The 27,777-nt window shown below is 36.7% G+C and overlaps 3 protein-coding genes across 5 annotated transcripts in view; 1 reads left to right on the top strand and 2 right to left on the bottom strand.

Annotated features, from left to right (window-relative positions):
- zdhhc8b (zDHHC palmitoyltransferase 8b) overlaps positions 1–9,040 on the bottom strand; it is a 61,291-nt gene extending 52,251 nt beyond the window's left edge. Inside the window, exon 1 of one of the 2 annotated variants that reach the window (XM_079872970.1) lies at positions 8,635–9,040. In XM_079872970.1, coding sequence (XP_079729096.1) covers positions 8,635–8,738 — 104 coding nt within the window. In that variant the 5' untranslated portion in view covers positions 8,739–9,040. The remainder of the gene's footprint in view (positions 1–8,634) is intronic. The other variant, XM_079872969.1, reaches the window with a different exon arrangement.
- Positions 9,041–10,902: 1,862 nt separating this feature from the next.
- Positions 10,903–19,725, top strand: ascc2 (activating signal cointegrator 1 complex subunit 2). 2 transcript variants are annotated; one of them, XM_079872301.1, is made up of 19 exons: positions 10,903–10,985; positions 11,671–11,767; positions 11,895–12,053; positions 12,212–12,385; positions 12,885–13,014; positions 13,137–13,204; positions 13,294–13,395; positions 13,708–13,820; positions 13,939–14,010; positions 14,204–14,308; positions 14,400–14,468; positions 15,193–15,267; positions 15,778–16,003; positions 16,115–16,311; positions 16,703–16,822; positions 17,283–17,519; positions 17,899–17,977; positions 18,215–18,309; positions 19,503–19,725. In XM_079872301.1, exons 2-19 carry the CDS (start codon positions 11,681–11,683, stop codon positions 19,672–19,674), a joined length of 2,280 nt encoding a protein of 759 aa, XP_079728427.1. In that variant the 5' UTR covers positions 10,903–10,985; positions 11,671–11,680; the 3' UTR covers positions 19,675–19,725. The 2 variants fall into 2 exon arrangements, with proteins under 2 accessions (XP_079728427.1, XP_079728426.1); XM_079872300.1 differs by having other exon boundaries at positions 11,642–11,767.
- Positions 19,726–21,124: 1,399 nt separating this feature from the next.
- On the bottom strand, positions 21,125–26,926 carry rnf215 (ring finger protein 215). The gene is made up of 10 exons (XM_079872897.1): positions 26,584–26,926; positions 25,589–25,738; positions 25,437–25,508; positions 25,260–25,345; positions 25,107–25,161; positions 24,903–25,007; positions 23,686–23,802; positions 22,709–22,858; positions 22,491–22,593; positions 21,125–22,388 (listed from the first exon to the last, which is right to left on the bottom strand). The coding sequence occupies exons 1-10, from the start codon at positions 26,785–26,787 to the stop codon at positions 22,375–22,377; spliced, it is 1,056 nt and encodes a 351-aa protein (XP_079729023.1). The 5' UTR covers positions 26,788–26,926; the 3' UTR covers positions 21,125–22,374.
- Between the last annotated feature and the right edge of the window lie 851 nt (positions 26,927–27,777).

Here is a 27,777-nt window from a genome sequence, read left to right as displayed (position 1 = left end):
GACTGTCTTTAAAACGCAGTTTGAAATTGCTGGTGTTTCTGACATCACAAACTACCTTGTAACCAATCACGTCAATGTGTGATCATCAACGAGTGCATCTCTGAACTGGTGCGAGTGAGTGGAGGTGGGGCCAATTTGCATATTCGTAGAACCCCTATACTAAATGAGGCAAGGGTGTAGAGTTACATTCAAGATATTTTCAGGCATGAAGAAAATTTTCAAGGTAAAAACGCTTAAATATGTAATTTTGGTGATCAAAGATGAGTTTTAAGGGATTCAATTATTGACTACAGGGGGACTTGTAAAACTTTCTTCAGAAAAAGTTAAGAACATTCTTAATAAATGTTTTTGGGATTATTACAAAATATTCTTAAATTTATTCTTAAATTAGAAAATAAGAAGAAACAGCAGTTCAGAAAAAAAACGTATTCTTAAGAATGTTTTTTGAAGCCCGTTTCCCCTAAAACAATCCCCCAAGTATGGTAGTTATATTTTTACAGTTTTAAACCCCACATTTAAAAGTAAGCAGGTGATTTTTGACATAAAAAGCTAAGAATCTGAAACAAATGTTAAAGACAAACAACTTTTATGTCGGCAAAGCACAAACTTTCATCTTTCTTATCCTACTAAAATCCAGGTTATGTGACACACTTAGCTGCTCAGAAAACGAAAGCAGTGTTTCCTGTACTTTGCCTCTGCTGAGCATCCTGGCAAAATAAATGATATTTTACCCAAGAGTTGATTCAGAATTAAATGCGACAATGCGATAAAAAGATAAAAAAAATAAATAATAATAATAATAATAATGTCTCCCTACTGACATTTTTTAAGGCGAAAACAAAAACAGTGCGAACCAGTGAAGTCTGATTCACAAACAAATGACAAATGAGTTCTTTTAAATTAATCATTTGAAAAAATTCACAAATTAGTTCTGGATTGAGTCAGTCGGACAAATCCTCCACTGAACGAACCGACTGACACCATCAGAGCAGTTCCTGAATCAACATCTGACTCACTCCATCATCATTACGTTCAGTGTCTGTCTCAAAATTAAGTTTTGTGTACCTAAGGTTAATGAAAAATCAAAAGTTCACATCTCCTTCACAGTGTGCATCAATAATGCCTGTGTTTCGGCTAGCCACAGCGGTGGCTTCATCTGTTGTCACTTCTGCCTGGGCACATTGCATATATCAAACCCCTGCTGTGCCGTTTTCAGGGGAAACAGTGTCAGAAAATTCTCTTTCACTGACAAAAGCATCAGAACACGATTCTATCAGAGGAGCACTAGCTGTGCAATAGCAGTGGGATGCACTGATTTGTCATACTGGATGAGGAACCATGTGCACACAGAGCGTTACATTCTCAGACACACTCAAAAGTCATCACAGTTTACAGTTTTACTAACTGACCACCAAATTACGTTTTTCTGTTAGAAAAAGCTTCCGTTTTTGCCTGACTCTTTGAAGTCTTTTTCAGCCTGCAAGCTATAGATATTTCCAATATGAACCAATGGAGTTTTAACAAAATGTGCATTTCTTTATTACTTTACAGCACTGCTTTGTTCTGTTAAATGCAAGCATCATAAAAAAATGACATGGCTCTCTGGAATACTAAATCTGATTGGTTAATCACTGCAATCTGCGGACAAATAGTTTTGTATAATGAAAAAACTCCAGTAGATCCACTCAGAATGCCTTACATGGATGGCATACTGATCCATCTGCACTATTTGAACCTGGCTGTGGCTTGGTGATGGGGAAGTCTGGCTGCAATGAGATTAAATGACCTGGGATTTATTCGTCTGACTCATTCTCAAAGAATCAATATACAGATAATGTTTCTGTAAACATAAAACAGGTCCAATGGTTTAGGCATGCATGCAGAATCAACAGTTTGTGATTGGCAGCCTCATTAGAGAATCAGTTAAACTAAATAAGAAGCATCACTCAATTGTTCATCATATATTATGACCAGTGTTGGTGACAGTTACTTTTAAAAGCAATACGTTATTATTGCGTTAAAGTAAAAAAAAAAAAAAAGTAACTAATTGTGTTGTGATGTTTATCTAAAGTCATTTAGCTTATTAGTATGGTTAAATTGGAAGACATTGGTTAAATAAGTGAGATTAAATACATAAGTATATTTTTGCTATTTAACATATTTAATTATTTGGAGGTTTGCATTTTATTGTTTTTATTCATGTGGAGGAATACTGAATCTGTTTTTGTGCAAATGCAATTAGTAGCCTAAATGCCTGCTCACATTTAGTCTAGAACTACAGTTAACATCATGTTTACACAGCGAACACAACACCTCTACACTTACTCCCGATTTCTCTCAACATGGGGACAGGAGAGGTGTCAGTCAATAAATCACTTTCACAGACATTTACCTTGACTGTTCCAAGCTGGTGGAATGACCAACTCAACTCGAGCTGCTGAGCCTTTAGCCATCTTCAAGAATTTACTAAAGACGCATCTCTTTCACCAACATTTGACTCAATAATACTAACACTTACTATTCTATATCTATTATATTAAAAAATCCTTGCTAAGTGTGCTGCGCTGGTCTAGCTGAGACTGGTCATGACATTTGCATATTTGAATAAAAGTGTCTGCTAAATGATTAAATGTAAACAGGAAAACAAAGTAATGTGCGTTACTTATTTGAAAAAGGCTTAATTTTCTAGTTACTTGAAAAAAAGTAATCCGATTACGTAACTCACGTTACTTGTAATGCGTTACCCCCAACACTGATTATGACTCTGCAGGTCTTTCTCAATGGAGCTACAGTATAAATACTGATCCCACATTTTTTAATGGTAGTTTAAGTTTTTCTTTTAAAGAAATGTATTATTTTATCCAGCAAGGATGCATTAAATTGATCAAACGTGGCAGTACAATACTTACATTGCTAAAAAGAAATTCTATTTCAAATAAATGCTTCTGTTTTAAACTTTGTTCATCAAAGAATCTTTTTGTAAATATATTGTAATAATATTTCACAATATTACTGTTTTTTTACTGTATTTTGACCAAATAAATGCAGCATTGGTGAGAATAAGAGACTTCTTAGGAGCTCTTCACACTGAATGCATTTTTCCATTACACAATACTTATTTTCCATTGTTTTTCAATGTAAACATGCGCTAGGCTAGACGGACGTCTTTAAACGTTGTGGTCACGTCTCGCGCATGACAGCATTCGAAAAAACCTGCGCTCAAGTTGTCAAACTTGTCTCTAGACATTGCACTTTTTTTGCGTTTTTAACAGCAAAACCGCATTCTGTGAAACATTTAAAAGTCTTGCCAACCTTCTGAATGATAGTGCATAGGGAAGCAAAAAGGCCCACGCACATATATTCATCTATCATTCATCTCTCGACTGAGCGCTAACAGCTGCAGGTGTCAAAATGTTATGTTAGAAATTTATGGTCATGCATTGGTGTAACTGATAATATGGTATAATTGTATTTCTCAGAGGGTGGACAGACTAGTTTAAGCAACATCAAACTATACCAAATTAACACCATCAATTGGATCAATCTTCATGAGAACCAGCTTTACTTAATGTCAACTTACCAGGGGAAACAGATTTGATCTCATTACTGTCATGTAGCCTCTAGCTAAGAATACATGAGCTATGACGTCCAAAATTAGATTCGCACATCCATTCTAATGCGAGTCTCACATAGGGTGAGAGTGAGTCATAGTTGTCTCTATTGTTTTAAACAGACTTGCAGGGCTCTGAATGGAACAGATATGATTTAATTTTTGTTTGGCAGAGGAAGAAAATTAAACAAATATTTAAGACACAGATATCTAAAGGCTAAATAACTTCATAGTCAAGAGTATTTTCAATAGTCATGAGAATTTAATAGCTATCCGACCAATTCATTCTCATTTTCATTAGTTGTAGCTTACACCTGAATAAGTGGAATATATTTGCCTAATTAATTAAATGCAGTTTTTGCATTCATTACACAGATAATTCCACCATATGATGCTTTAAACAGAAAATGCACAGATAACAGCAATGAAAACATTTCAGAACTTAACTTTAACTTTTATCTTCCACAGTTTCCTCTAGGGAATGCAAAAGAAATACAAATCATTATAAATGAACGAGACAAAGAAAACTGTAGCCAAATCCACAAACTGCTCATGGTTATAATTAAAGTTTATGGCCTGTATTCACAGAGCTTTTATGAACAGTTACAGATTTGAGGCTAAGCTTTTACTTTCTCCATCTTTCTGTGCATATGAAGAGAAACACAACAATTAACAATAACTATTTCTGCCATCTATTTCTTATAATGAACCTTACAGTCCTATTGAAAAATCACATGGAATTATAGGAGCTATTCTTCCGAATTCTTTCTCAGTCCCAGTCTCTTCCTGATTTTAATAAGTTATAATAACAGACTCATGGATATTCACCCACACTGACAGCAGCACAGCACTGTTCAACTGAATGCAAAAATGACCTAGATTGAAATCAAAATTGCTTATACATAACTATGAATAATGCAGTAGATAGTAGAGAAGATGTGATGATGAAAGAGTTCTAGCGGATTTGGGAATATGGATTCATATGTGAATGCAATCCTTCAGAGAGACAAGAAGGAAAAAGGCAACAATGTCTAATCTTTCAATGAAAATTGAAAATGTGAGTGGAATGACTGAGTGAGTGAGTGAGTGAGTGAGTGAGTGACTGAAGTGAGTGGCATGAATGAATGAATGAATGAATGAATGAATGAACGAACGAACGAACGAACGAACGAACGAACGAACGAACGAACGAGCGAGCGAGTGAGTGGAACGAATGAGAGTGGAACAAATGAGTGAGTGGAACGAATGAGTGAGTGAGTGAGTGAAATGAGTGAGTGAGTGAGTGAGTGAGTGAGCGAGCGAGTGAGTGGAATGAGTGAGTGAGTGAAACGAATGAGTGAGTGAGTGAGTGAGTGAGTGAGTGAGTGAGTGAGTGAAACGAAAGAGTGAGTGAGTGAGTAAGTGAGTGAGTGAGTTAGTGGAATGAGTGAGTGAGTGAGTGAGTGAGTGAGTGAGTGAGTGAGTGAGTGAAACGAATGAGTGAGTGAGTGAGTGATTGAGGAGTGAATAAATGAATGAATGAATGAATGAAAAACATATTCTGAAGAATGTCAGGGTTTAAACAATAGACAAAAAACAACAACAACACTGATACATTTGGTGCCAATGAATGAATGAATGAATGAATGAATGAATGAATGTGTGAGTGAGTGAGTGAGTGAGTATGTGAGTGAGTGGAGTGAGTGGGATGAATGAATGAGTGAGTGAGTGAGTGAGTGAGTACGTGAGTGAGTGAGTGAGTGAGTGAGTGAGTGAGTGAGTGAGTGAGTGGAATGACTGAGTGGAATGACTGAGTGAGTGAGTGAGTGAGTGAGTGATGACTGAGTGAGTGAGTGAGTGAGTGAGTGAGTGAGTGAGTGAGTGAGTGATGACTGAGTGAGTGAGTGAGTGAGTGAGTGAGTGAGTGAGTGAGTGGAACGAATGAGTGAGTGAGTGAAATGAGTGAGCGAGTGAGTGAGTGAGTGAGTGAGTGAGTGGAATGAGTGAGTGAGTGAAACGAATGAGTGAGTGAGTGAGTGAGTGAGTGAGTGAGTGAGTGAAACGAAAGAGTGAGTGAGTGAGTGAGTGAGTGAAACGAATGAGTGAGTGAGTGAGTGAGTGAGTGAGTGATTGAGGAGTGAATAAATGAATGAATGAATGAAAAACATATTCTGAAGAATGGCAGGGTTTAAACAATAGACAAAAAAACAACAACACTGATACATTTGGTGCCAAACCTTCTCTGTGACTGTGGACAATATCTTCATCTCTACTCCTAAAACCACCTTCGTCATTCTCTTTCTGTTTTGCTTATCACTCCGTCTCTCTGCAGGTTCTGAATGGCACACTAATAATCGCCGCTGTTCTGCTCTGTTTGAGTCTCCGACCTGACAGATTAATTATCAACAGAATTATGTGCAATTCATCAGCCAAATATTGTTCTCTTGCTAAACAAAAGCAGTGTCTATGTATGTTATCACAGCTGAAGTCCTCCTCTCATTCACATTTTACATTTTCTAAACATTATAACACTGAATTTACAAGAGCTTGCTTGCTTGTATTGTATTTGTGTGTGCACATACTTACACAGGGTGAAAGTGTTTATCATGAAATCTTACAGAAGAGCATTAAAATATTACAGGCCCATTAACGAGAAAGCACGGCAGGGAACGAAGATTAATATAAATGGAGATGAGCGCTTCATTAAAGGCCTTAAATTTAAACTATAGCCCATTATGTCACCATAATGTTTAGAAATACTACAGACCACAGGACATCTGCACACAGACTGCTTCTAATCCAATCTGTCCCCCATAAGGGAACAAGGGAAAGAGGTTAGACACAAATTAAAAGGGGGTCACTATCTGACAGCTCACACTGCTTTCTATTCATTGGTTGGAAGGAGAAACTGCTATATTTAAGCCATTAAAATCAATTTTTTTCCCAAAGATCAATAAACATGCACCAGAAGAAAATTATTATAAAGCAAGACTAAATGTCTTAGAAAGTGGTCAAGCCACTTTAAGAAGACGTCAAATGGATAAATGATATGTGGGAAGATCACAAGGTCTACGTCATAGTCTCCTCACTCCACAGTCCACCCACCACTGCTCACGGCATAAATGCAGTGATGCCACATGGGTAAACCAAATGAGAACAACATGGTTAAGATGTGTGTACATGACTGACAACACCCAGATCCCCCATTACTTCTCACATTCAAGGGAAAGTCATCACACAGCCTGTGTTGCCTTGAAGGTCAATCAACTGTTCTCTAGTGAGGAGTCAGTGAACAAGTGTGGCCTTAGGTACTGACATTAGCTTTAATGCTGCACATGAGTGTTGACATTGAGGTTTTGAGGTTTTGAGGTCTGAGGGTGGACACCTTTTACCTTCTCAATGGCTACCAGAGGAAACTGAAAAACCAGTCTGTTTCCTATTATTTGCATATGGATTTTTGCATGTAAAGGTCTAACCATATTTCCAAAACAGCATATTAATCCAGAGTGTCAAAGAGCAACGGGACGAGATCATCCATCTGCTCAGGCCTCATGCTCCAAAACCAGTACCGACTTTATAGTTTTTATAAAAGTTTAAGGGTGGGACAATTTGAGCAGTAAAATATAAATTTAACTTATTTTAGACATCACATATAAGGGAATTATTCTAGTCCTACAAGTGCCAACATTGTCATCTCCAAAATCAAATTCAGCTGGGTAGTTGGCATGAAATACTTCTGGGATGTTGACATGTCCTGCAGTCCTTCTACAATGTTTTGCAAAATCCTTTATGATTTTTATGCAAAGCAGGGCAAGGCAAAATTATTTCTAAAGCACATTTCAAACACAATAGTAATTCAAAGTGCTTTACATAAAAAGGAATTAAAATAAACTTAAAATAACCACAGCAGATGCATAATAAATAAAAATAAAAAATTGCATTAGAATTAAAAAATAACTGTAAAAGCAGAGAATAAAAAAGATTAAAATGATTACTAAATGTGGGGCGTCCCTATCTGAATGGAAGAGTCTGAGAGTTTCGGTTTGGCTTTCCTGGTGTCTCTTCACCCCTAAACACTTATACTGTCTGTCTTTGCATGAGGCTTTTTGACCTTATATTTGTACTTTAAAAAATCCTTCGTCACATCGCAGTACTATTCAAAAATGAACTAGCTTAGACAAAAAGGTGTTTAAAATGGTTAAAAAAAGCTTAGTGATCTACTCACCTAAACCATCATTTAAAAAGATTATGACAGTCTAATCTGCAGAATGCTTATTCTACAACATATACCAAAAGCAAATGATTATATGCCTGCAAGATGATCAATTAAAGACGGTGTACTCTGAACTGTAATCTGAATGAGAATAACTGTAATCTGAGTCTAATGTTGATTCTTCAAACAACTGCTAGAGTAAATCAAAGCCTGCCACAATCTGCTCCATCACACTCACTGATTGATGAATGATTCAACCTAAAGCAACTTCCTGGCAATCAATACACTTACAAAGATCACTTTATGCTGATCTTTTGTAATGACATTAGCCTTGCGTTGTAAGAGAAAGCTTTTGAAGCAAAGATCAATGCACTCTGTACACTGAAGACAGCCGTGATGTTACAATATGAAACTATGTGGATGTCAAAACCGATCACGACGAAAGCACCTACACTACACTACATTTAGAAATCATTGCAATGAATGAACAAGAACAAACATGTCCACTAAACAGGCAGCATATGTAGCAGTCTCTAACTAAGTCTATCAATGAGTATGTTATAGCATACACATTTTAAGACAAGACCGTTTTGCTGAACTAATTTCACATGTGAAATCTCAACAGAAATGACCGATATCATCTAGCATTTTAAGACCCCCCAAAATGCACACTTCTAAATGCTACATCTCTAAATTAAGAAATCAGAGAAATAGTTAGGTCTACAGTCAAACCACGGGCCTTGTGGTCATTTAACTGTCATAAAACTTATTAAGAGTGAACCAGTGTTTAACGAAATAACCCGTGGGGGGAAAAAAATCCTCGCAAACTTACGTGAAAACGAAGAATAAAGTAGTGGATCCCACCAGAAGAGTGGCGGCAGTGGACACCGGGATGTATTTGGTGGGTTTAAATCTTTTTCCAACGCTGTTGGGCATTCTGTAAATCCCACATTCCTCGTTTATTTGATCCCTATCGTTAGATGCACGCAAACACAAACACAAATCCTGCACCGTTCAGCGCGAGCCGGCTAAACGCGTATTCGCTCCGTCACATACACCGTTAAATCGTGATCCTAGAATACGCGATCGGGAATACGAGCCTGAAAATCCCACCCAGCTCAATTCAGCCCACTGCTGAGGTCACTGCAATGCTTGAGGTGGAGCCTCCGCTACGCAAATAGAGGAGGCGACAGACACGCGCGCGCTCCATCAGTTGGGCCTTTACGCGTCTTGAGGATAAGCAGCGTAAAAAGAGAATTGGGCTTTTGCTAATGATGGAGAAATCAAACAATGGGTGGAGTTGACACACGCCAGTTCTAAAGGGAAATCATCCACATGAAGCCCTTGTTGTTTTAAATCATCTTAATGAAACATCAAAACATATGGCAGTATTAAAATATTGAGTTTGGATACAGAGCAGTGCCCACTGCAAAAACGAACTTTCAATGTGTTTGTGATCGAGTTTGTGGTTCCCGTCTGACCTCTGGTGGCAGATTTGAAGAATGATCTGTTGCTCGTCTTGATTTCGTGTATTTTAGCTTGGGTGCTGCAAAAAGTCAAAATGTTACTAACAGAAGCAGAGATGATGGTTCACTATATCTATTTTTATGATTTTACATCTTTATCTTGTTGTCTTTACTCATTATTTTTTATTCAATGATTGTTGTCACTTCCCTCTATTGTGCATTATTATCATTGTTCAGCCAATAAATTCGACAAACGTTCACATTGCATAATGAAAATAAATAAATGAATATACCATAAAACGTATTCCAGTGAACAGCAGACACTGCTCAGTGTTTCATGAATAGCTAAAGATATTAAGAGCGCCATAGGCTAATAGTGCACAATCACCATTGCTCTTCTTGTAACTTTAGCCTACAGCTACTTAATCATTGTGCAGCCAAAACACTGGACAAATAACAACGTTCACATTAAATAATGAAATAAATAAAAGAATGAATGTAACTAAAATAATTTGTATATGTGACAGTCTGGAAGTGTCACAGCTCAGGTCACCTGCCCACTGAACAAATATTTTTAGCCTATGTTAAGCATGTATCTTTAAAACCTTTTCTAAAGTTTTTTGATATGTTAAGTTTTATAAAGTGAAAACCACTGCCAATATCTTTTGTCGAAGTACCTTCATAAGAACGTGCTCGAGCAGCCTGCTATATCCGTCGAAAATAGTTTTTTTTTTAATTTTCAAAGTTTTCTTCTTTATCGTTCAACTGTGTAGCAAATGTATTCATTGTCTGAAGTATGTATAGTAGTGCCCTTTCATAAAATAACTAAAGTGGAAAGAAAAAAAAAATCGAGGCAGAATTAGGGATGAGAAAGAAACCCAGTCTGCTCAATGTAAGTTATGAATTGGTAACACACACTGGGGGAAAAACTGTCTTCAATGACAAGCAAAGATTGAACTTAATTTCATCCATCAGTTAAGTAGGCCTAAGTGCAGTGTAAATGAACGGAATCTGTTGAGAAATGGATGAGTGGAAAAACAATCATGAATTGTAAAAAAAAAATTAAGAAAAAAAACCCCCCATCCATCTATTTATCTGTCTGTCTGTCTGTCTGTTCCTACCCCATTCAGACTCTCAGTCAACCCGGGTCTGAATGGGGTTGGAACAGACAGAAAGAACTAGATTATTTTGGGAACACAATGGCATAATTTAACAAACAGGGCTTAGATTAAGACAGGATTAGGGCTTAGTTCAATTAGGATATACAAGTACCTTTTATAAACATGCCCTAGACAAAAAACAACAACATTGGTCTGCATCTTGAGACAAAACAATGGCAGTGATATATTTTAAGATATGTCAGTGCAAGTTACTTAGTTTTAACAGCTCAAACATGAATTTTAGTCTTAATCATTGTCTGGGGATACACTTTCATTAAGAACATTAACTAATATTTGCCTACACCATACATTACTTAGGTATACATTTAGATTTGAATGAATAAAAATGCCATGAAAATATAGGTTCTATGGGGTTCATCGATCCACTAGTTAAACGTCTTTAAGAACAGTTCAAGAACAGTTTTTATTTTTATTTTTAAAAGACTTTTATTTTGGAATCTCTTCAACACGAGTAGAGTAGACCGGATATCCACGCTGATAGAGCTGATGCCTTGAGCTGGAGCTGTTAAACATCTGTTGAAAGATTCAGTCAAGAGGTGACATTTTTATCACTTGGTTTTTAATTTGAATTATTTTCATACTGTTCTGTTTAAATGAACGAAGCTATTTGTTATTTAAACGCAAGAAATCTAACTTTTTTTCTTAGTTTCGTTCTCATTTGTGATTGTCTGGCTCATTTTTAGTAACAGTCAACAAAAGTGTGCCGTTAATGTCTGTCTTTTACTAAAATAATTTGCAGCTAATGAAAACGGCTGTTGTTTGGTCGTGTTGTCTTTAGTAAATATACCGAGCTCACTAACACGGGCAGCATTAGCCAGCTCGCTAATACTATAGCCATCTAACGTTAGTCATCTCATAATTAAACAACTGCATGTCTAAAATGAAATTACAAAAACTAAAATTAAATGTTACTCTTCTTTTGACAATCTGTACAGTGGCAAAATATGTTTATGGTGTTGTCAACCGTCTCACTGGTGTTGGATCTCTGACAAATTAGCCTGTCAACCATCTATAGACAGTAAACCAGTCAATCAAAATAATAACAACTCTAAATTCTTAGGCCAGATAATTAAGACTTATATGCATAAACCAGCTCTAATAATCTTTTAAACCACCATTTAACTCTAGGCAAATCATTTACAGTTCAGACAAAGTAAACGAGTACTTGTCTTTGTACTGTATGTTTTATCAGGAGGTACACCCATTGGCTATTTTCTTCAGGGCAGGTGAAATGGCCTGTGCTAAAGTGCCTTTAGATGAACTGCATGTGACTCAGCCCTTTGGACCACAAGGCAAAGAACGCACTCTACCAGCACTGGTGAGTGAATATTTCACTTTACATTTATGTCCTTCGTAATTAACTATAGTAGACTTGATCCAGCACTATAGTCCAGTTCTTATATGAACAATTTGAATGATGATGCCACCTGAATCTCTCCCACAAGCACCCTGATCGTAAAGAAGAGAGATGTTTCTTAACCTTTAAGCCCCCACCTGAGGATGGCACACCTGCATTAGTGGAGGAGTTCCTGGAACATGCTCAGTTCATCTCAGAGGATCTGGAGTGGCTGCTGGCTTTACCCCACGACAAGTTCTGGTGTCAGGTCGGAATCTCTAAAATACAAGTTGTACAAGTCAAAATGTTAGTAATGAAGGTTTTGGTACAGCCCAATAGAATAATAATATTGTTATTTTTGGACACTTACATTATTTAGCCAGGTAGCTGTCAATAGTGTTTCTTTTTTATTCTTTCTCCCTTTAGGTGGTATTTGATGAGTCATTACAGAGGTGCTTGGACTCTTATTTGAGGCACGCTCCACGCAGTTTGGACCCGTCTGGTATCTCGTCCAGTCCAGCTGTAGCCGACATGCAGAGGAACGTTCATCGCTCTGTGTTCATGGTCTTCCTCAGGATGGCTACGCACAAAGAGTCTAAGGTGAACATAAACTGTTTTATTACATAAATTATATTGCACAACTAACTATATTATTTAATCGTTGTACTGTGTGGTTTTGGACAGGCAATAAGTCCTAGATGCATAAAAATAAAACTGTAACGTGAAATTGTTTTCTACAATATGTTTTAAAGTGTAATTCATTCCTGCGGTGGTAAAGCTGAATTTTCAGCATCATTACTCCAAGTATTCAGTATCACATGATCCTTCAGAAATCATTCTAATATGCTGATTTTTTTTTTTTTGTGTGGAAACAGTAAAAAAAAAAAATTATGAAGGATTCTTTGTTGAATAGAAAGTTCAGAAGAACAGCATTTATTTTATTATTTTTTTGTAACATTATAAAAGTATTTTACTTTCAATGAAAATAAAATATCTTACTGACCCCAAACTCTTAAACAGTAATGTAAATGTGTACTGTAATATATTTGGCATTCAGTGGGATTCAAAATTGAAAATATTGTTTTATTTTCTTCCTCAGGAGAACTTCATTACCCCTGCAGTGTTTGCAGAGATTATTTACAACAACTACTTATTTGACATTCCCAAAATTCTGGATCTGTGTGTGCTGTTTGGGAAAGGAAATTCCCAACTGGTACATAAAATGATCGGTACTAGTAATCTTATTGTACATATTTATAATTAGAAAAATGCATGAACTCACCTGATGTTTTACCACTCATGCTGGTTTCAACGTGTAAAACAAAAAATTCCCAATTTCCCCCTTTTCCAGAGAACATTTTTACTCAGCAACCCAGTTATTATGGAGACCTAGATGAGACTGTACCTTCAATCATCCAGGTATTTCATGTGACACAATAAACATTTCTAGAAGCTTTGATTTGTCAGGGTCTGCTGAACTTCCTAAAATGTGTGCATGTATATTCTAGGTGTTTGACTCAATATTACAGAAGTGTGGTATTCAGTCAGGGGATCAACCCCTCAAACTGAATGCAAACAGATGTCTAACTGCCATGACCATGCCAGAGGAGGTAACCAAAACACATCTTTCTTGAACGTTTTCACAAATACTGACTCTATCTTTAATTCAGGGTTTCTCAAACCCGGTCCTGGAGGGCCACTGTCCTGCACAGTTTAGCTCCAACCCTGATCAAACACACCTAACTGTGAGTTTCTAGTGATCCTGAAGACATTGATTAGCTTGCTCAGGTGTGTTTGATCAGGGTTGGAGCTAAACTGTGCAGGACAGTGGCCCTCCAGGAGGACCGAGTTTGAGAAACCCTGCTTTAATTCAAAGAAATAATATGCTTATATTTAAATATTATTATGTTTATGTCTCATAGGAGCTTGCAGACTTGGTGCTGTACATGTGTGATACCTGCACTACTGTCCACTCTTTCCTGGACATCTTCCCTGAGGCTTGTTCTACCTTCAAACAACACAACTTTCTTAACAGGTGTCACAAATACATCCACATAATGACTCTAACTATAATTCACAGTGTCCTCAAAGGCAGAAATTCATTCCTGATATTTCTGATACAAAAATAATAAACAGAGCATCTCTAAATGTAGATTATCGTCATTCTATGAGACGGTAGTTCCAGACCTGGAAAAGGCAGTGAAGAAGAGGAATTTCAATAAAAGGTAAGAATGGCAAACTTGACTGATGTGTTCTTACAAACCTAGACTCTCTTTTGTAAACTCTTGTGTATCTTATACTATAACTCTGCTCTTGCCTGAGCTGCTGACATGGCATTAAAATCTGTACTACTACTACTACTACTACTACTCTTGTGAATTTGTAAAGATAAGTTAAATAAGTTGCAATCTGTCTCAGTTTACAGGAGAACTTGTGGAGACAAGTATCTCATTCCAGAAAGAAAATGGTAGAGATTGCTCACCTGCTGCTCCAACACTCGTGTTTACAGCCCATACTGGAGGGGTGAGGGAAAAAATACATGCTTTTAAACCTCTTTCGATTAGGCAAACACAAGAATGAATACCAAATATCCTTGATCCTATCATTTTCACAGCTCTGAAAACGTGGCATCCTTTGTAGAAGATCTTCTACAGAACTTCACAGCTTTCCTTCAAGAGAAAAGGTAAATTATATAGAAGTTTCTCACCAAGTGTATGGTTTAGGGGTGTAACAGTTCAAATTATTCACGGTTCGGTTTGTATCACAATTTTAGGGTCACGGTTTCGGTGCGGTTTGGTATGTGCTATGTAAGGGGGAAAAAATGACAAAAAAAAAAGAACAAATAATCTAACTACAAGCAACAGCACAAATAAATACAATAGAGCAAAGACACAAACAAAAAGCTTTTTCGTTGTTTTTTTTTGTAGATTTAACTAGATTTCAGGTACAGAAATTGAATAAAGTAATCAAATGTAAAATAACATTGCATATTTTACTGTATAAATGAAATATGAATCCTCATTAAAGTTACAAAAGCTATTCAATCAAGAGCAGTGAGTGATTTATTTGTCTTTTGTTGGTTGATTAACACTAAAACACAGACAGCAGGAATATTAGGCTGTTGTCACTTTAAGACATAATGCACTGATACTGTACACATGCATTGTCTTACTCGACTGTTTATTCACTGAACTCTGTCTGTTTTATTTGTTGTTAATTTCAACAAACCATTTTATATATGCGTCGTCAGATTTGAGATTAACCACGGTGCAAGTGGGTGGAGAACGGTACGGTTCGATTTTCTTCTGAGAACTGTTACACCCCTGTGGTTTTATATGTAATCTATCATAGCCGACAACTAATTTCAATTGCATTCTCATTGCACTGTTTGTCTCTTTATCTTTCAGATTTCTGGCAGATTATGATGAACAGTTCCCTATAGTGGATGACATCAGTCTCCTTCAGCAGGCCTTCCCTCTTTTGTATCCTTTACTATGGTCACTGTATTGTGTGCTGATTTTGAAAGTAACAAAAGGGAAAGCATTCTGGCATCTTTCAGGCTTCTGCTTGAGAGAAGACGACCTCAATGATTCCAGAAATAACCTGTCCCAATTTCGAATCATTTTCCTATACCCTTGATAAATATTAATGCACTGATACCATAGCTAGTGCTCATTTCCTCCAATACTTACCATGTATATACAATGTTCACTTCATTAACGTTGCCATGCAAAGAAACACTGGCAGCAGAAGCAGATTGTTAAATGTCAGAGAGATTATTGCAGCATAAACAATGTCTATGCCATCAATTCAGTGCCAGTTTAACCTGTTGTGCAAGTAAAGAGAGAACCACAAAGCACATTCTTCCTGACTTGCCTTTAAATCTTGTCTTTACTTTTTCTGTCACGGAGAATCAGAATAATACATCTTTCCCTTCTTTTTCAAACTACTTTCTATGATTTTCTGCTATTCTCCTTGATCTTCCCACTCAGAGACGACACCAGGACATCTTACCTGTTGCAGGGTGTAGATTCCGCCTGGGAGTTTGTGGGGAAAAAGAGAAGCTTCCCCTCTGCAATCTCCTCAGCCAATCACAGTGCAGGAGCCAAGAACAAGACCGGCAGAGATTTAGAAGCTTCCCAGCAGGAAGGAGCAGGAGTTAGAGAGGAGTTGAGAGGAGCGGAAGCTATGACTGACACTCCTCGTAAGGGTGACAACGTGAGTTCATTAGCTGCTAAAAATTCTACAACATTGTTGAAAATAAATTTTTAGCACCCACTGGTGAAATAAAAAGCATTTTTTTCTATCTTTTTTTTCTGGGGCCTATAGGGGGCAGTGTGCACATTGAGTGCTGGAGAACTGGAGTCTCTGCTGACCCATATCCGAGAGCTGCTTCCAGACTTGGGAGATGGATTCATACTGGCATGTTTGGAGGAGTACGGCTACAATTCGGAACTTGTCATAAACAACATCCTGGAAGATAAACTGTCACCTTCTCTTGACAAACTGGACAGGGCAATGGCCAGGTAAAGTCCAACTGAAGTGTCTTGCATAAAAAAATAGTAACCCTTACAATAAGGTCACATTAATGCATTAAATAACAATGAGCAATACATTTGTTGCAGTATTAATTCATCTTTGTTAACGTTAGTTAATAAAAAAACAACAACTGTTCATTGTTAATTCACATTAGCTTAGGTCCATTAAATAATTGATAACTTTTGATTTAAATAATGTATTACTAAATGTTGAAATTAGCATTAACTAAGCTAAATAAGAAGTGCTTTTCATTGTTAGATCATGTTGACTAATGTAGTTAACTAACGTAACCTTATTGTAAAGGGTTACCCAAGGATTTATGGTTCAGCTAAGGTCCACTTCATTGTTATTTATTGGCTCTGTAATGTTGCCTTGTAGGCCTGTGAAGAAGGAGCTTCCCCCAGTTTTGAGCACAAGATCAAATGTGTTTAACGATGACGAGTTTGACGTGTTCAACCGTGACCGATTGGACATGAGTCGCATATGGAAAGGCCGGAGGTAGGTTCTGAGAGCCCATGTTGAAACTTAAAATTCTGTAACAATTGTTGCCACTTCAAGAAACATTATCCCAACCTGCCCTGCAGTTACTCTGTGATTTTTACTCTGTTTAGTCAAACTATCCAATAAAAAATAGTCTTTGACAAGTACAGTGTAAACCAGTGGTTCTCAACTCCAGTCCTCGGGACCCGTTGCTTTGCACATTTTGTATGTCTCTCTTATCTGACACACTCAGTTCAGTTCATGGAGTCTCTCTTAACGAGCTGATGATCTGATTCAGGTGTGTTAAATAAGGGAGACATACAAAATGTGCAGAGCAGCGGGTCCCGAGGACTGGAGTTGAGAACCACTGGTGTAAACTGACATCAGAGTAGGCATAAAGTGAACTTATGAAATATTCAGCTCAAGCTGTAAAAGCTGGTTTGTGTCAGCTAGAAATTAAAATCTCTGCGTATTTCAGACAGGGGGAGAGTGTACGTGCCACACTCGATGACAAGCAGCACATAGAAGAGCAGAGAGAGAGATATCAAGCCTACCAGACAGTGGTGGATGAGATTCCCATAACGAATGAGCCCTCTGGAGACCGTGATAATGCTTTCGGCTTGGATGATTATGACGACGAATATGACGACACGTATGATATCAACCAAATAGGAGCAAATGATCTGGATGAAGAAGATGAACTGTTGAACCGCAGGTATGAGCTGTGACCAGTGTACAAAATAACAATCCTTTTCCACTTCCTGCTTGCATTTACCATTGTAGATATTGAGAGGAATGCATCCCCCTTCAATGTTCAGATTCAAAGGTTTTCAAACAGAAAAACTCATCTCTGCTCCGAGTATAATTATTATTAGTCATATTGATATATAATCAAAAACATGTTGGCCAAATTGTGCAGCCCTACAAGCAACTCGTCAAACCTGGAGCTTTTTTTCTTTAATCAGTTTATATCACACATATATATAGTTACCAGAAAAATCACAATTTCCAGTTTTGCTAAATTGTGCAGCCCTAATTTGTATTGGAACTTTTTTATTTACATTTAAGTTAACATCTATGTATTCACCCTTTAGGCCGTTTACTATCCCACAAGTTCTAAGAACAGTCAAAAAGGCTCAGGTGGAAGAAGACGAGGGGGAAGAAGAGGACATGGTTTGAATTAATCATTTTCTCTTATTTTATATTCATTGTCTTTAAATTCTCCTTTACACAGGTGTTTTGATGTGTGTGTGATAGATCATATGGTGCTTTCAGTACTTTACTTTTTTTCTTTTTCTCTTTTCCTGTTAATTTGAAGTAGACTGATTAGTCATACATTAAAATTCCAGGCTCTCACATAATGCACATATCCATTTTTACAATGATCTTGTCTTATGCCATTTTGATCAGAATGACGCTGTGAGGAAGGATTACTTCGTCCAGGACCCAGCAGTCCTCAGAGAGAGAGCTGAGGCCAGGAGAGCTGCCATGCAAAGCAGGAAAGGGTAAGTTTGACAACGGACTGGCCACGTCCACACAGCAACAGAATACGGTTGTCAGTCCTGTATTTAAATCCTTAATACGGTTACGTTCAAACACAGTTTAATTACGGGAGTGACAGCCGCATCCTATTACTGAACTCACACCCGCATTCCCGGAAACATGGATCAGTCAGTCATTAAAGCTACAATATGTAAATTTTTTCGCAGATAGGTGTCGCTAACCTCTTACAATAACACAGGCGTAGGTTGATGACGTGGATGATAAGCGGAATTATGGAACTTGTCGTCATGCCGAAGGATCTAATAATGTTTATGGATGAGTGATGTTTGATGGAAGTTATGGATGAGGAAACATTCATGTTTTTAACATGACTGTGGTATGAAGCAGGGCGCGATTGCTAATGAGAGACAGACAGATATCAGCGCTACACGCGAGTCCCGCGGATATAAAGGAATAAGGACATTTCATTCTACCGAACTACCCGCAAGTGCTGAATTACTACTCACACAAGTCAGTTTATTTGACGAATGAAACTTGTGAGGTAACACAGCGCCGTTGCACTTGGTCTACACACTATCACACTAAACTGCAATTGAGTGTGTTGAAAGTCATAATGTTATTCTATGTGTTAGTTTGTCTGTATGAGACTAGCAGTAAGCCAGATCAACATTAGAATAACATACTGATCATATTCTAACATTTCATCATGTTGAGCTATATAACATTGATTAGTTTTATGTACATTTGCGCGTCTCTGTCAAGTCGAAGTTAGTCGTGGACGTGGAGCTCTCAGCATCTCGAAAACGCCATGCTGATATTGATCCTCTTTTAGTTCTCCTTTTGTCCCAAAGTCTGCTTGCCATGGTCCATAATGTTTGAACGAAACAACAACAGCGTGAGCTTTTTTGTTAGACGTAACGCAGTTGTCCATGTCTGTCGCCATGGTTACTATGGCAGTACGAGCGGAAACCAGGGATAACGCGGATATTACGTCATTGACAAGGCGACAAGTGAACAGGGACGAGCCATTATTTAAATTGGAATTTCTCTGAAATTAAAAATCTTTGGGAACTTTTGGGATATTGTAAGTACACAACTGCAGGAAATATATCACACTGTGCAAGTGATTTTGGGATATTTTATTACAAAATTCTTACATAATGTACCTTTAATTTTATTTGTTTTTTCCTAATAGCTACAGACCGCCACCGGCAAGTCATGTTGTAGGTGGTCCAAGGGGGCGGGGACAGGCGCAGGAGACCGTTTTGGACCGTCGTAGAAAGGAGGCGAACAAGAGCAGAGGAGCCAATCACAGTCGCAGAACGATGGCTGACAGGAAGAGGAACAAGGGCATGATCCCTTCTTAAGACTTTTGAATCAAGAACAGAACATTACACAGTTCTTGGAGAACTGAAAAAGCAGAATGAAGTACCTGAGGTTAATTGTAGCTCTTGTTGGCACATGGAGATGACACTCTGGTCTATTGCATAGGCCTATTATTTCTTTCAGATTGAAAATTAGTTCTTGATGAGTTTATTTTCTGAAGTATAAATCAATAGAAAAACAGGCTGATTTGGAGTTTGAAGTGCTTAGTAAAATGCACAGGGATGTGTGTCTATAAAGGGATCAAGATAATCATATTTAATGTTTTTGATAGTGACAGTCAGAAAACAAAATGATGTAAGACAAAAGAGCCATTTCTTTTGCCCTGTAACACACAAGTTTATTGAACAGAGGAGAGGTACAAACAGTTATTGCACTGTTAAGTAAAATTCAACAAATAAATAAAGGAACATCAGGTTCGAATGTTGCATCTAAAATAAATTGCTACAAAAGACGCAGTACATTACACTATTAAAGCAAAAATGGAGCTCAAAATATCCTGTTCCAGTTCTCTAAAGGTTCAGAAAGCGATTAAGACTTGACATAAGAGCAGTCCTTTGAGAATCCTTCCCACTTGAGGTTGTACAGACTGGCTGCAAAGTCCGATTTCAAACACATGAATGAGACTGTGCCAAAGGCTGTGAGCATTAGTCCCTCTGGAAGAGAGTGATGTCCTTTTTCTTACATAGACTTTGAACAGGCAATGTTCTCTTGCCATGTAGAGCAGCATATTTCTACTTGCTAAGATAAATTCAAAGCATTTTGTAACAGAAAGCATATTTAAGAATGCTTTTGAAATAAAACGTAAACCATAGGAAGATAAAACATGAATAAATACTGTTCTTATTAAGACTGTCTCTTTGTAGTTCCTCTTGTGTAAGTGTTTTTTTTTTTTTTTCCTGTAATAGTTGTTTACCTGTCTAGCAGATGCCCTCCTGAGATAGTGTGATAGTTGGGATGGGGAAAATTCCTCAGATTTGGCATAAGTATAGATTGTGATTTAATGATTGGCTGCCTTGAGATTCCTTTTTCCTATGTCCTATATCTTTAAGTACATTTACATGCGCAGATATAATTGAACTACAGTCTGTCCAAGTATACGTGACAATGCATACTCAAATATTAAAAGGATTAAATACACGTATTTTGAGGGATGTGCAAACTTGTGCAAACATGCTGAATGAAGCTGAGCTATAATTGCCTTTTTATTTGATCAAAAATACAAAACCATAATATTGTAAAAAAAAAATTACAATATTGAAATTTTATATATATATATATATATATATATATATATATATATATATATACACATATTTATTAAATTTATTTTTTCCTATAATGGCAAGAATTACTTTAGTCTTCTGTATCACATGATCCTTCAGAAATCAATGTTTTGATGCTAAATATTTTTCAGTAAACATTCTTTTTTTTAAGGATTCTTTGATGAATTGAAAGTTGAAAAAAACTATCTTTTGGAACATTATAAATGTTTTACTGTCACTTTTGATCAATATAATGCATCCTTGCTGAATAAAAGTATTGATTTCTTTCAATAACAACAAAAACCTTTTGAAAGGTAATGTAGGTTTGTTAGTCTAAAAAAGCAAAAACATGACTGGCATTTCAGTCAGACTAAAGCATTTACAAGACATTTAAAAAGACAATTTGAAACTCTAAAACTGAACTTCTAAAATGCATGTAAATGTACTTAATAGTCCCTTATAAATCATCTTTAAAAGTGACACTAACATAGAGAAAGTCGCTCTGTGCAGCAAGGCGGCACAGGGCATCCTTGCAGCTCTTTGTATGGAATACAGATACTCCTTTCATGTATCTTTCATTTCACTGGGTAGTTTAGAGTAACAGAATTGATTAACATGCCCCATTTCCACTGAATTGGTGCTAGTGCTGGAGCTGGGGGTTTAGCTGTCAAAGCCAAACAATGGCACTACAATGGTACTACATTATGGAGCCCCATACTTGACATGCATTGGGAAAAAAACAAGATTTCATGGTCATGTATTAAGTATTCGTTCCCACAACAATTTTTTCTACATTGTTTTAGGTAATTATTAGGCAAATCATAAAATGTTGTAAATCGTTACCACAGTTTACAGATTTATTCCCTCATTTTAGTTTAGTTAAATCACGGACACAATTTAATTAAAACATGGGAATGAATGAATAAAATGTGGCCGCAATATCTTTTTTTTTTTTTTGCATGTAATGTATGAGCCTCCGACCTGCATTATGTCTCTGCTTAACAAGAGAGGGACAAGACTAGCCCTGGTATCATGTCATATGATTTCTCCTTAATTTGAAGAGATCTGAATCATTACTTTTGTTTTTTGCTGTGCACATGACTTGACAATCTGTGTATCTGTAAACTGCTGAGTCGGTTCAACAAATGTAACTTGAGTACTCAACTGTGCGCAAAAGAACTGATCCCATGTACAAGAACCTACCTTCTCAAGTGGTCTGACTAAAGATCAGGAACTAGTCCTGACTCTTGGGGTCTCTTGAAAGAACTCAAGGTATATAGTCTTTGAAAATGTCAAAGATCATTACCATGGAGGAATCCTGACCTTACAGTACAGAGGAGGGATTTAGTTGCCATGAAAAGTCTGAATCAGTCAATCCAATTCCACTATTTCCTAGTCCAGAATCCATCCTGGTCCAGTTCAATAAAAATTACCTGGGAGGAAGAGAATGAGAACAGGAAGAGTTCAGATCAAATACACTTTGCATGGAGCAAAAATATATAGATAGATGAGCAAGTAATAATTGTTTTTCTCACCAAAAACGCCACGTTTGCAGAGAGGGCATGTCTGCTGGAGGAGTAGCCAGGGATCCACACAATCTCTGTGGAACTCATGGAGGCACGGTAACACCCTCAAACACTAAAACACACCCAAATAGAGCAGAGATCAAATATCTGATAGACTGTGTCTCTCTTTATAAAAGAATAATGACTCTACAGAGCAAAAGCATAAGGATGGGTAGAATATCTGTCACCTGGTTGTTGTTGTATTGCTCCAGACAAACTGCACAACTGTCCATCTCCACCGGCTGAGTTTGTGTTTGGTCACACCTCACTTTGGGCTGCCGGTATGTCCTCGTCTTCAATGCTGATAATCTCTTTAAAATGTCTTGCTTTATGTTTGACTGTAAGACAAACAGTATGTTTTATTATTATGATAAACCATGTGCAGTGTATAGACTACTGTTCAAAAGTTTGGGATTTAATGATTTTTAAAGAAAAAGTCTCTTATGCTCACCAAGGCTGCATTTATTGATTCAAATATAGTAAAAGTGTAATATTTTGAAATATTATTACAATTTAAAATAACTTAGTATCATTTTAATATTTTATGTAAGTGTGATGGCAAAGCTGAATCATCTAAATCATTCTAATATGCTGATTTGGAGCTCAAGAAACATTTCTAATTATTATCAAGGTTGAAAACAATTGTGGTGCTAATCATTTTTGTGGAAACCATAATCAAATATTTTCAGGGTTCTTTGATAAATGGAAAGTAAAAAAAAAAGCAGCATTTTTTTTTTTTTTAATCGAAATCTATTGTAACATTATAAATGTCTTTACTGTAACTTTTGACCAAATTAATGCATCCTTGCTGAATCAAATTATTTAATTGTAGGAAGAAATCTTGCTGACCCCACACTTTTGAATGGAATAATAATTTTCCCTCTCAGCCTCTACTTAACGCTGCTCCATCTTAACAGTTAGTAACATTGGGCTCAGTTTCACAGACTAGGCTTAGATTAAGCCAGGTTTAGGCCTTCAATTAAGACATTTAAATAGCTTTTATAAACATTATTAGTGTAAGTGCAAGTTACTTTCAATTAAGACAGCTCAAACGTGCATTTTAGTGTGGGACTAGGCTTAAGCCTTGTCTGTGAAACCGGGCATTACGTTTTAAATCAAAATCTTTCTAACTTCAGAATGAATGTGTCAAAAAAACAGCATTCACCTCTAAATCATCATTAAACTGGTTGTCCTGGTACTGCCAGCGTGCTTGAACTATGACCCCTGTGGAGAGGACAAGGGCCACCAGAACGACAGTGTTCCAAAGCTGCTGGAGATATTTCTAGGCAGATGGACAAATAGAAAGATAAAAGAAGAGAATTGCTCCTTGCTGACCAATAAAGGTGACATGTAGTATTAAGAAACATAAGATAATTATATACATGACAGCACTGAAACCTAGAGCTGCACAATTCTGGATAAATTGAGAATCACAATTTTTTTTTTTGTTGTTTAAAATAGAAATCACGATTCTGAATAGAACTAAACAAAATAGCATGTCATTTACAAGAGGTTATGACAAAATGTTAATCTAAACGTCGAAGTCCACAGTAGTCGATTGTCGAGTTCACGCGCATAGGTTATCACGCGAGTGAACTCGACAATCGACTACTTCGGACTTCGCCCGAAAACAGGAAGAAAATACAGGTATTTGCGCTGGCTGAATTAACATCATTTTTATTCATATCTTTTACATCTACTGCAGTCAGATTCACCCGTGTTCACTCTGAAGGAATCACTCACATGGCTGGGCACTTGTAATGACACATCAAGGATGTTAAGAGGCTAAAAGCAGGTTTAAAACTTGCCCCATTGAAGTCAACAGGGTGCAAATTTTAAAAAGAGGATAACACGGTGTAGGCAACACCGATTTTTGTCGTTGTTCTCTGTACTGACAGCACTCCAAATTTACAAAAAAATGAGCTCAATGTTAAAATTGACCGGAGTTCTCCTTTAATTGATTTGAATCAATGACAAATACATTTTTGACAATCATTTCTTGGCCTTTACTGGTAACAGTGTAATTGATACAATCTTTATTTGACGGGTCAAGTTACTTTCAAAGAGTAATTTATTCTAGAAACTTATATCCCAGTACTTCTGTGATCATTTTGAATTATAATTTTTGAAGCTGTTTCAAACCTATACATGACAACTCTGCTCTCTCTGGGTCAGCAGCAGCACTAAAGCAGATTCAAATGCTTGCTGTGATCTTACTTGTCAAAGGTTTAATAGACGTAGCAGAATCGTTGTCATTTAGGAATAAGATTGCATGGGTGTATGAATTGAAATTGTGATCTTTTAACAATTAATCATGCAGCTCTAGCTGTAAAGCTATGAGAGTACCCTGGATGATATGAGATGTCTTAATAACACTCATACCTGGACCTGAGAGTTGGTCTCTCCAGTGCAGATGACCCCCTGCCATTCCCCGTACAACCCTCCTCTTGAACGGCCACAGCTGGACCACAGGGTCAAGGTGGCCCCCTTTGACACCGCATATAGAAATATCACACGCCTACACTAATGAATCATAACAAGCATGAAACTATGCAGCACATGAGCTTATTATCAGTAAAATCTTACCAGGCTATCCTGTAGAAAAGTCTTATAAGTGATTTTGGCTGTTGCATGAAGGCCCCTAATAAAAAAATAAAAAAAAAATAAAAAAAAGACATTTCTAAATCCAGTATATTGTTTATTCTGAAGAATACCGACAATTGAATGATTGAAGATTACCTGAGGAGTGCTCCAATGAGCTTAGTGACATTTTCTGATGTCTGAATGACAATGATTGGCTTTGAGAGGACCTGAGAGAGATCCATCTGGAGAAGAACAGTTTTTTTTTTCATACTTATCTAATAACCATTATCCCATAAAATAAAAGTTTATGGAACAGAACAGCAAAGCCCTCACCTCTCTGACAGTATTCTGGTTTAAAGCCAGTATTATCAAAGCCGACGCACCAAAAACAAGAGCACGCTTCATCTATAGAGGAGACAGCTGTCAGTTTGATCAGTATTACCTTGTCATCATGCTTCAGTCTTCACAATGACAGTTTTGAATACCTTATTGACCACAGAGGCAGCAAATGACTCCTGGTTGCTGTTGCTGGAAACTGTGCCTTCCTCCATCTGGACAGGAACCACTCCAATCCACGGGTTCTGATCCTTCCCATCACTGCTTTCACTGTTGCTTTCAAGAGCTTCATCTTTTATCTGCATAAACAAAAAGAAGCATGTCACTGATGTTTAAGACAATGGACAAAGCATGTCCCACAAACTTTACTTACGATTAGTTTAAAAAAAAAGCAACATCTGCACTTTAATCAAAAAATCAATTGAAGATGACAATCACTAGAATGTCTTTTTATTTTATTTATTTTTATATTAAGAAAATGCTATATAATTTTAAGCAGTTGTGCTTATATTTTCCCAATTTATTTATTCATAGAAGTGAATGCTAATATTGTCAATATTTTCAATATTTAACATAATATTAATAAAACTTACATATAAAAAATGTTTTCTGTTTGTCATTTTAAAGGTTTTTTTCTTTAACATTTTAACGATATACTGACTCCATATTGGTTATATTAGCTGTATATTTCATTTATGTATTATACGGTATAATAATACACAAATTAAACATACAGCTAATATAACCAATATTGTGTCATACTATTAATATACCAATGTGCTGACACAGCAGGAGAGAAAAGTGTTAAGCAAATACAATAAATAATGCATGTTCTATTTTAAAGACAGAAAGCAATAAACCCACATTCAAAACAGTGAAATTATAAAATGGTTGTGTATATAATTTTAGCAGTTTAGCGAAATACAAAACAATTGTTATAATTAATTTATAAGTAATTTATAGAACTTAATGCTATATTGCCATTTTTTGTAATATCTAATATAATATTTATGTCAATATTTATAATATTTGACATATAATCACAGTGCTGACCCAACACACGAGAAAAGTGTTACAGCAATGGCAAGAAACACATTCAGAATACAGTGAAAATAATTTCCAATATCAAGCACTGATAACTTACTAATATGAGGTCTCCTTTGAGCTCATGTTTCTTTTTGCTGTGGTTTTCCATAGGGTCGTTCTCCAGACTCCCCTTGACCACCTCACCCTGAAAAACATCCTGATGCTCTTCCAGAAACACCTCTACAAATGCTACCTGTTCGCTAGAAACTAGCGGGCAAAGCCACAACGAGCACAGCACAGAAAGACAAGCGAATGCGCCCATGGCTCCCTGTCAGTTGATGTTATATGTCATAGTAAGTCATAGACTGAAAGTTAGAGCCATACTGACAGGACAGGCTCCGCTCTGTCACCTCCTGATGTAAATAAATAATTTGAGTGGAGTTCTTCTTCTACGGTTCCCTATTTCCTGCCTGCACTTGTGAAAGAGAAACTAGCTAGAACGGCATATGTTGGTGGTTAATGTATTAAGTCCGCGAGGGGGCGCTGTGGGGTCCAATCATTCATCATGACGCATCAAGCTCCGCCCACTTCGCATTCTCCGATTTGTAACCGCATTCTTTGTATTTCGATTTCTATTTCTGTACTTCATATCTTCGCCGCAGCCGTTATGAAAAGATGTGTGCTCGCCACCCAGTGGTAAACTGTATTTTTTTTGTGCTATATCATGAGCTATATGATAATTTACACTCATAATAGTTACATTAGAAATTACATGACATTTTACTGTCCTCAAAGAAAATGTCTATTTATCTATAAACATATATGTGTGTGTGTGTGTGTGTGTGTGTGTGTGTGTGTGTGTGTGTGTGTATATATATATATATATATATATATATAAACTACATTTTTTGTCAAGAAACATAAAGTAGTTTTAATCAACTGTGCTAAACTGTGAACTGCAGAAACGTCAAAATGTAACAATGGGGATAGATAGATAGATAGATAGATAGATAGATAGATAGATAGATAGATAGATAGATAGATAGATAGATAGATAGATAATTGTGGTCTAATAAAAAAGTCAATACAAATTTAAATATAGTCACCAATTATACAATTTTGTGAAGTGAAATCCCTTTGAACACAAATTCTATTTTCTCTCTCTGTTACTGAGGTATACTTATATAATGTTACTGCTATTATTACTAGCTAATTTAGATGCTTGTGTTTATGTTTTTCCTCCTTTAATGCCTTTAATGACGGCTTCTGCTTAATGAATGAATGAATGTAAATAAGGAACAAACACGTTGAT

The sequence above is a fragment of the Squalius cephalus genome (genome assembly GCF_949319135.1).
Source record: "Squalius cephalus genome assembly, chromosome: 5".
NCBI classification, from domain to species: Eukaryota; Metazoa; Chordata; class Actinopteri; order Cypriniformes; family Leuciscidae; genus Squalius; species Squalius cephalus.
Note: the sequence above shows the minus strand (reverse complement) of the source record. Positions and strands in the feature narration are given on the sequence as shown.

Bases quoted from the DNA above. Each gene is read 5' to 3' on its own strand.
- ascc2 (XM_079872301.1), top strand. From the start codon at position 11,681: ATGGCCTGTGCTAAAGTGCCTTTAGATGAACTGCATGTGACTCAGCCC. The intron at 14,309-14,399 runs GTGAGGGAAAAA...TCATTTTCACAG, and splicing joins TTACAGCCCATACTGGAGGG to CTCTGAAAACGTGGCATCCT. The intron at 16,004-16,114 runs GTGAGTTCATTA...TGGGGCCTATAG, and splicing joins CTCCTCGTAAGGGTGACAAC to GGGGCAGTGTGCACATTGAG.
- rnf215 (XM_079872897.1), bottom strand. From the start codon at position 26,787: ATGGGCGCATTCGCTTGTCTTTCTGTGCTGTGCTCGTTGTGGCTTTGC. The intron at 25,346-25,436 runs GTGAGGGCTTTG...GTTCTTCTCCAG, and splicing joins ACCAGAATACTGTCAGAGAG to ATGGATCTCTCTCAGGTCCT. The intron at 22,594-22,708 runs GTGACAGATATT...GGTGTGTTTTAG, and splicing joins AGCAATACAACAACAACCAG to TGTTTGAGGGTGTTACCGTG.